Genomic DNA, 10,347 nt, shown 5'->3' with positions numbered 1-10,347 from the left:
CAGGTCTAGTGAAATTCATTAGGTGCATCAGACTCCCAATAATCTGAGTATATTTAGAATGAGCAATTGGGTCACCGTTATTTTTCTTTAATTGAGTGTAAGCATCACAAGAAGTGCTCATAGGAGTCACATCATAATTTTCAAACTTTCTAAGAAGTCTCTCTGTATAATGTTCTTGAGACAACATTATACCATCATCTCTCCTTATGATTTTAACATCCAATATCATTCATATCAAAAATAGAAGACAAAAAATATTTAGTACTATTAACAATATTTAAACTAGTACCAAATATAATCATGTCATCCACATACGAACTAACTATCACATATTCATCATTTACAACTTTAGTATATACACATTTATCCACTTCTACAGACGAAAAACCGTCTTGTATCAAAACTTGATCAAACTTCTCATGCCACTGTTTAGGAGTTTGTTTTAGGCCATAAAGAGATTTTACTAATTTACAAACTTTATTTTCTTGTCCAGACACAACACATCTCTCAGGTTGAGTCATATAAATTTCTTCTTCTAAATCACCATTTAGAAAAGCTGTTTTGACATCCATTTGATGAACAAAAAGTCTATGGATAGAAGCCAAAGCAAATAAAACTCGAATAGACACAATTTTAGTTACTGGTGCAAATGTATCAAAATAGTCAATATTTTATTTTTTTGAAAAAACCCTTTTGCTACTAAACGAGTTTTGTACTTTTCCATAGAACCATCAGAGTTATATTTTCTTTTAAAAATTCATTTGCAACCAATAGGTTTTGCACCAGGTGGTAAATTTACCAAAATCCAAGTTTTATTTTTCATAATAGAGTCAATTTTAGTTTTAATTGCTTCTTTCCAAAATTTGCTATCAGAAGAAGAAATAGCAACAAGAAAGGCTTGAAAATCGTTTCCATAGAAAAATTTTTTTCTTGGCCTTTTACTCCTTCTCAACTCCTCATTAGAGGTTATTTTTCTATTTATTTCAACAGATGCATGAGAAATTTTATTAGACAATGGAAAAATAAATTCAAAAAATTCAACATTTTTTTGTCTCAATGATTATATTACAATCAAGTACATCACTTCTCAATACAAGAAATCTATATACAGCATACAATTAGAAGTTTTAGAACCTAATTTCCTTTTCTTAGGTTCAGGCAACAAGACTTTAGCAAGACACCCCCAAACTTTTAAATATTTCAAATTTGGTTTATAATTTTTTCATAACTCATAAGATGTTTTGCCAGTCTTTTTATGTGGAATTCTATTTTGTAAGTGACATGCAGATAATATAGCTTCTCCCCATAAATTATCTAGAGTATGAGAACTAACTAACATAGAGTTCATCGTTTCTTTCAACGTTCTATTTTTTCTTTCAGTTACTCCATTAGATTCTGGTGAATAAGGTGGTGTTGCTTCATGTATTATACTTTCATATTCACAGAAGCAATGCAAGGCTAAATATTCACCTTCTCTATATGATTTAATTCTTTTTATCCTTTTATTAAGTTGATTTTCTATTTCAAACTTATAGGATAAAAAGGCATTATGAGTATCATCTTTATTTCTTAGTAAATAAAGTCTAGTGTATCTAGAATAATTCTATAAAGGTAATATAATATCTTTCACCTCCTCTAGTCATAGTTTGTTTCAAATCATTTAAGTCTGTGTGAATTAAACTTAATAATTCAGTTTCTCTTTGAACACTTACACAACTTTTCTTTGTTATTTTGGTTTCTGCACATATTTCACATTTGTCTATTTTGTCATTAATACCAGAAATTAGGCCACTAGATTGCATTTTCTTTATATAACTTGCATTAACATGTCATAATCTAGCATGCCATAAAGAAATTGAATCAACAATATAAGTAGATGAAGATGCATTTTCATTGATCACATTTGAAAGAATTTGTAAAATAGTATGCCGACATACCTTATTGGCATATTGCCATGACTCTTGTATCTTGACATCTACGGTGGCAGCAAGTTGAGATTCTGTCAGTGCATAGGCCACTCTATGAATATCGAATAGAAAATAGGCACGTTCTTGCCATCTTTTGAAGTTTTCGTCAACAAAAACCTCAATTCTAGAGACGTCAGGAAATAGTTTCGCAAAAGGTAGTGCGACTGCGACTGCCGCGGAGGATGGTTGTGGGTGTTAACACTGTCGGAGGCCATTGTTTCTTAGATTGTTGACGAAATGGCCACAACAATGTTAAAGCTATCTGCTTGAGTCGTGCGTAGCACTGTCCTAAGAAACTATTTCATGAAATTGAAATGTCTCCCCAGAATTAAACAAGCCTTCTTCTATTTGTTGCGAACAAGAAAGACAAGCATTCTTCTTGTTGCAAACTAGAAGGACCAGAACTAGTGAATTAAAACCAGCAGATATAGAGATAAAACAGAGAAATAAAAGAGAGAGAGAGAGAGAGAGAGAGAGAGAGAGATAGAGCAGCTATCAGAAAGATATCAACTGAAGCTGCTGGGGTGATTTTCTGAGGAAGGAATGGATCCTATTTATAGACTTCAGAATGAGGTGCAACCCTTCTCACTTCCGATGTGGGACAAAGACTGCAACTCTTCTCACTTCTCAATGTGGGACAGAGAAAGCAATACTTCTCATTTTTCGATGTGGGACAAAGAATATTTTGAAATACTATATATTTTACAATAGAATGACCTTTACGTAAAAACTGTCTTTGAACTGAGAACTCTTCTCCATTAGGAGCTTTTCTACTTCTCCTTCAACATCATGGGTTGTCATTCCAAGTCCAGTAGTTTTCCCGTACGCCACTATATTTTGTCTACCTCTTTACGTATTTCATAAACTTGGATATTTCTTGTTCCTCTGGGGTCTTCTACAGCCATATTACCTTTTCTGTGCACTGGTTTCACGGTGTGGTTCATCCTGTCTCTTTCTTCTTATGTTGTTATGGCAGGTGCATTTCGCAACGGATGGACATGGTGGTTGGTCTGAAGGTTATGTCTACGGTGGAAAGTTCACTTTTCTGCCCATGGTAGGAAGAAGCAATGCAAGGAGGCCAACTATGTTCTGTGGGGACGCACAAGGGCAAACAGGCAAAATATGTACCGGGCATGGAGAAAGCCGGTTTTGAGTGGATGAAATAAAGCAATACATTTTAAAATTACAATAAAAAACCATTTAAAAAATTTGTTCATCATCTAATCTAATGCTCAGTACTTAGTAAATATTTTGTGAACACTCTAGCCGAAGATGCGGGCTCCAGTGAAAGGGAAAGAACGAAAGAGTGAATGTCAAAGAAATGTGGAACAAAAGACACGAAAAGGTAGACGAAATTTTCAACATTAATTAGTGAGTTTTATACATGTCAAAGCAAATGTTGTGATAGGCTTTCTTTTTTAATTGAGTTTGATGTTTGAAATAATTGAAGTGTAAATATAAAAGGAAGAGTTGGAACTCAAATATGATTAAAATAACGAAAGATGTGCAATTTTGATCCCCCAATGTTTGGTCTATGAGGTAAATTAGTCCCTAATATTTCGACTAAAATAAATATGGTCCCAAAATTTTTATTTTAGTCAAATTAGGACAACTAATAGAAAACTACAATAACTAAAGTCAAAATCAAATTATAATTATAATTTTTGGTCCCTAATATTTGAAAATTTAATCAATATGGTCCCTTATATTTTAAATAATTATATTTCAAATGAAATTAAATATGATTAAATGTATAAAAAACATGTTCTCAAATCTCATAAAAATCCTTAAAAATACTCCACATTGTCAAAACGCTATCATTTAGCCTAAAGAGCACCTCTTCGTTAAATAAATTACAAATAAATGACAACACATAAATCACATATGAAAAAAAATAGTGGAAAAAAGAAAATTTTAATTTGAGTATATATAACTTTAATTCTAGAAGTATAACATAAACTGTTGCATTTAGATATTGTGATTACATTAACAAGTAAAAGTGATTATTAATATGAAGGACTCATATGAATTTTTAAAAAATTTCTTGCTGTTTCTCATTGTCTTTCCTTCATATTAAATGAAATATTTTAATAATACAATTTAATGTATTTATATTTATATTCATTTGAAATTGATAATTTTGTTGATAATTATAAAATCTTTATTTCAATTGAAACTTAATTGACAACTAGGTGAAATGCCAAAAAAAAAAGAAAAATATTATTCAGTCAATTCAATGATATATAATTATTCATATTATAATAGAATATTTAATTAACTATTTTAATTTATCAAATATAAGTATTGGCATTAGATGATGAACAAATTTTTAAAAAGACTTTTATTGTGATTTCAAAATTATTGCATTATTTCACCCCCGCACAACCGAGTGCTCGGTACATCCTTTTGCTCTTTGTCTTTGTGCGTGCCCACATAACAGAGTTGGCCTCCTTCGCTTCTGCCTACCATAGGCAGAAAAGGGAACTTTCCACCGTAGACGTAACCTTGGTCCGAAAGTAGGGAGTCTGGATATGGATCAGATTTTTCTGACGAAAGATGAAAGATTCCCCTTGGTGTCCCTTTTTCAGCAAATCATGTGCGCATGCCTCAAATGTTGATCATCAATTCCCTGAGCCGTCTCAGCATGTGGCCAGGTTTGAGCTTTATTTTCTTGGATATTCAATACTCTCTTCCTTCAATAAAGTGTCTACTTTTTCTATTTTGAGTTTCCGAAAAATTTGTCTTGTTATTAAAAAAGTCAAAATATTTTTAGTCTCTCCTTTTAACATAGTTTCCTATTTAATTATATATACGTAATCATTCAAATTTAAATTCTGAATTTATAAAGATAAAATTAAAAAAAAATACAAATATCATAATCAAAATACTATTATTGAAAGTTGAATTCTCGCAATAAGATCAAATAATTGGAACGGAATCTAATAATTGGGATGGAGAAGTAGATTATTTTCATTTAAACTTGAAAATTATGACAGAGTATGTGCAATTGAACTGGAAACCACATGTTTAAGTTCTTACTTTGATGGGAACTATTATCTCTTTAACAGGTTGTCGAAACTTGTACAATAATAAAATTAAACTTAATTATTAGTTAAAGTAATCAAAATCCGATTTCAAGTACTGGAGCAGGGACTCTAGGTATGTAATGAGTTACTTGATTCATCCTGTTCCCGAAGAGTTTGCTTGATCCGATATACCTGAATGGGATAGCTTTTTTTTTTTCACAAATAATTATGAATTTGTAGACAGGGCAAGTAGGGTCGTATCCTCAGGAATTGGGGATATTTATCTCTTAAGAAATTCAAAGTAACACAGGGGGTATTTTTGTATAAACGATGACAATCAAATAAATTCAAATAAAAATAAAAATAAATAGCTAGCTAGAAATTAAATGATAATTCACTAAAATTAGAGTAATAATAATTAAAGGTCTAGCCAAGAAATAACTTCAGCAATGGTTCATCTAATTGATCATCGATACAAAGGTAATTCCAATTATTTACTGATCAATAGGTTATAACTGTGAAACAAACGATGACAGTCAACCCCTCCTTACTGTGTCGATGACTAAGATACGTCCGTTAATTACTGCTCTAATTGAGAGATAATCCTAGGTATGTCCGTAAGATTTAATTCTCCAATTGCCTTACGTATTAGAGGAGCCATATTCTAACCAAATAACGCACTACCAGGGTTATTTTAGATTAGTCCGCTTATTCCTCTGACACAAATTCAATCATGCCAGTTGTCACTATTTCAGAGTAATTAAATAATTACGGATTTAATGAACTAATTGACAATAGATTATTCAATCAACTAATTATTCGGATCCAAGACAATCAATTAATCGAACAATCATAAGCACTATAATTAGAGAATACGCGAATACCAATAAATAAGAGAAAAAGATAAAATTAAATTGATCTTACAATTTTAGACAACCCAAAGCATCTGTTGTTTCTTGATTAGAAAAGAGGATTTAGTTCATCCCCTAACAGGAGAGACCTACACAAAGCGTAGGGAGCAATTACGGCCTTTGCCATTGATCGAGAGAATCAAATTTGCTCGAATTACGAAGGAAAAACCAGCTACAGCAATTGATTCAATTGTTTTCTAGTAGTCCCCAGACATACGAGGAGAAAACTACTACGGAAACGGAAAACGGAGAGGTCCCAGTGAAAAGCTAATCTAAAGCTAAAAGAGAAGAGTCAAAAAGGCTCAGCTACCAATTCCTCCTCATTGCCTACTTCTATTTCCTATTCTCATTGCTACTGCTCTGCGGCACACCAGCAAGCAAAAGGGAGCTTCACGTAGTCTTCCACAAATTATCAAAAAGGGCTTGTGTCCCCTGGTTTCAAAAATACCTTTGAATGCCTACTATTTGAACTCCTTTCCGATGACTGTCATATTGGTATTAGTTGTGGTATTTTCGTTCTACTCTCTGAAATAAATGTAAATTATGAAAAGTGAATAAAATCTAATAATTAATCCACATCGGATCAGGTAATAAGGAAAATTAATAATAAAATAAATGATAAGATCGCAACCTATCACTCTTTCAACAAGAGATGCGACAGAGTACGTGCAATTGAACGGGAAACCACATGTTCAAGTTCTTACTTTGATGGGAACTTTTATCTCTTTCGTTTTTCCTCGCTACAAGAGATGCTCCTTATTTTAAATAGCGGTCTTTTTTTTTTTTAGCAACGATCAGATTTTTAGAACTTAATCTATCATAATCTATAGGAAACGGAGCTTAAAGAAACTATGCATAAGGAATTGGTAGATATAAGAATCTAATTAGACCAAAAGGGTATTCTGACATTTTCTTTAAATTTTTTCGATAGATAAAGGCCAAAAGGGTATTCTGACATTGTCTTTAAATTTTTTCGATAGATAAATTTCGTCCCGTGCAATAATACGCCAACTATATGAAAGGATAAGATGTACTAGGCAAACTTTGTACGACAGCGAACGTGTCGAAAAAGGTTCGAACCTGAATTATTAGGAAGTCAAACTTAAGATGTATTCACTTTATATATACGAAATAAGTAGCAAACTTAAGAAGTATAACACATGAACTACAATCTTTGGGACAATTTCAGTTTTCATTCCAATTGAGAGTAACAGCTTAATGATCACCATATGAAATAATTCGCCAACTACACGAAATGATAAGATGTACTAGGCAAATCCTGTATGACAGCGGATGTCTTGAAAAAGATTCGAATCCGAATCGTTAGGAAGTCAAACTTAAGATGTATAACAAGTGTACAGTTCATTTTATATATACAAAATAAGCAGCAAACTTAAGATGTATAACAAGTGAACTACAAGCTTTGGGACAATTTCAGTTTTCATTCCAATTGAGAGTAACAGCTTAATGATCACCATATGAAATCAAAAGATAATTATGGAGAAAATTTTACTTACTAACAAATCTTAGAAGAAACATATGAACCACCAAATTTATAATATTTAGCGGAAAAATGAAAAATGAAAAGTATTTAACAGGAAAGTTTTACAAAAGCAAGAATAGATTTGAAAGCACAAGTATGACCACATAAAGGATGAAAAACAATACTAATTTGTGTTTACCACACAAATGTAACAGTTAGATGGATTGAGAAAGAACAAATATTAAACCAATAAAGCAAAAAGAAAAAAAGCAAGTTGAAGAAACCCCCCTTCATCTGTTGATTGATGATCAAGTGACAATAAGAACTGAAAAAACTTAGAAACTTCCCTGCTCTTTTCCAATGTTGATGTGCATATCTTCAATGAAACGTCCAAGTGAAATGAATGAAGAACCCCCATTTTCAATGGCCTTTCTGCTCATCTCCTTCATTTCTTGAACTCTTTTTCTTGTCGGATTCTCTGTGTCCATCAAGCATCTGATAGCTTTCTCGATTTCCTCAGCCACTACAAGATTCTGTGCATTTTCCATTCGATAATCCATTTTCAAGTCCATAGCCAGTTCCAACTCTCTTACCAACTCGAACGCATTGATTTGTTGCTCAGCATATACAGGCCATGTTGCAACAGGCACCCCATGCCACAGGCTTTCTAGTATAGAGTTCTAGCCACAATGAGATACAAATCCCCCAACTGCTTCATGAGCCAGCACCTCCATTTGTGGTGCCCAACTACTCACCAATCCTCAATTTTTGACGCGCTCTAAGAAGCCTTGTGGCAACATTTCAGAAATATTGGAATGCTCACCTGTCCCTTTTGTATAGGCCTTTGATAACCGGACTGACCACAAGAATCTGTATCCACTCCGCTCGAGTGCAAGTGCCATCTCTGCTAACTGGTCAGGCTCAAAACTACCCATGCTTCCAAAACAGAGAAATACAACTGATGATGGACGCTGATCATCTAACCATTTCATTATTTTTTCGTGATTAGGCTCTTGCTTTCTGCCCTCCAGGTCGAGCAGGGGTCCAACTGTGTAGATTGGCGGTGTTTCAGCATCGAATTTCAATCGATCCACAGCATGAGATTCTAATTCTGCAAACGTGTTTATGATGATTCCTTTTGTCTCCTTGAACTTGGTAGCATGTTTTACGAATGAGGAATAACCACCATGCTTGTTAAATGCATAAGAAGGTATAACATTTGAAGGTACAGGGTGAGAATATGTTGGAATAATTGAATCAGGGTCTGAAGTCTCGAACTCTCTTCCATTTTGGTTATAGTGAATTGGAAGATAAAACACGAAACCAAGATAGGTAGAGCCAGAGGTGAAGAACACATATGAAGGAACGCCAAGCTCATTCGCTACATCAACCATCGAACTACAGAATAGATCAACAACTATCCCGGCAAGAGAAGTGATGGATTCTGATACTAGTACTTGATCAATTATTGCAGTTTTGACATGGGATTTATGGCTTTCCAAATATAGAGCATAAAGGTTTTCTGGGGAGCTCCAGACCTGTGGTAGATTCGGATCTACTTGAGGAATGTTGATGAATTGAATACCAGTGTTTGAAGCAGCCACTTGTTGAGTGTAGGACTCAAAGTCTGGGCCCACAGGTGAGCTTATGACCAGAACAAATATTGATAGCTGATCATCTCTTTCAGTTAAGCGCTTGGAAAGCTCAACTATGGATATTAGGTGACCTATGCCTGGTGATGGAACAATAACAAGCTTTGTCTTCTTCATCTTTGTAGTTTAGCAACTGATATAAGAATTTTATTCTGCTATGGAATTTGAGAAATTTCTAAGTTTGTGATGAAATTTAAAAAAATTCTACAAAAGGGGCTATTTCGGTGAAGTGTTCCGTAGGGGGGTCTTCGCATTCCTGAAATGCAAGCTCAGCAGAATTTTTTTTTTTCGGAGAGCATAGAGCTCGCATTCCGCGAATGCGCGAATGCGAGCTCTACTTATAGAGCTCGCATTCGCGAATTTAAATTTTGTAATTTTTTTGGTTTTTTTTGGGAGGTAGACAATTATTTTTAGAAAATAGTAATAGCTAAATGCGAGCTCCTAAATTTTGTAATAGTAAGAATTTTATTAAAAATTTTTCAAATAGCTCGCATTTGATAAATTTGACCACCAAAAATTGTATTTAATTTTTTTGTTGGATTTCGCATTTATAAGTATGACTATCAGAAAATTAAATTCAAACTTGCTAGGAAAAAAATTTAAAATGAAATTTAATAGCTCCCAAAAAAATGTAAAATTAACTTTAAATGTTGTTTGTTTTGTAGAATTTGCCTTTACTAAAATGCTGTCGGTAGTAAAATCTTAATTTAAAAGCTGTACTAAAATCTTAAATTTTGGAAAAATGTTAGAGAAATGTTATTTTAAAATCTGTAATTAGCAGAGGAATAAATTTTATTTATTTTAAAACTTGCACGTGCCTAAAGTCATCAAATATGTGCTGTAAAAAAAATCATATTTCTTTTATATTAAAAAAAGTTGGAGCATTTTTTACTGTTGGAAATACATTATTTTATTATAATACATTTAAATGGTGGAAAAAGTATACATGCATAGTTCTTTGTATTCCATATATCAATGTAAAAATGGAATGAAATTGTTAACATGTAAGGTGTTGACTGTATTTTATGAATAAAATACTAACTTTTTTTCCTTTTCTATGAAAAATTTTTTTTAATCAAATTCTAATTTTTCTTTGTTATTAATGAATCGTATTTATTTGTTGACACCAGTGAATATTAGTTATAAGAATCTAATAGTTAATAGTCATTAATATCTGTTACAATTTCAATTGTAATTTTAGAAAGATTAGGGAGTGAACGGATGAAATGGAAGATTAGAGAGAGAGGGTTAGGGTTCGGTGAAAAGAGGGAAGAAAATTGTGAAAAGTGCAGAAACGAGGCTTCGGTT

General features: G+C 32.8%; 1 protein-coding gene across 1 annotated transcript; it reads right to left on the bottom strand.

Annotated features, from left to right (window-relative positions):
- Nucleotides 1–7,722: 7,722 nt before the first annotated feature.
- Nucleotides 7,723–9,156, bottom strand: LOC113696556 (UDP-glycosyltransferase 71K1-like). The gene is made up of 2 exons (XM_027215959.1): nt 8,211–9,156; nt 7,723–8,054 (listed from the first exon to the last, which is right to left on the bottom strand). Exons 1-2 carry the CDS (start codon nt 9,154–9,156, stop codon nt 7,723–7,725), a joined length of 1,278 nt encoding a protein of 425 aa, XP_027071760.1.
- Nucleotides 9,157–10,347: the final 1,191 nt, after the last annotated feature.

Source organism: Coffea arabica, chromosome 6e, assembly GCF_036785885.1.
Source record: "Coffea arabica cultivar ET-39 chromosome 6e, Coffea Arabica ET-39 HiFi, whole genome shotgun sequence".
NCBI lineage: Eukaryota > Viridiplantae > Streptophyta > Magnoliopsida > Gentianales > Rubiaceae > Coffea > Coffea arabica.
Note: the sequence above shows the minus strand (reverse complement) of the source record. Positions and strands in the feature narration are given on the sequence as shown.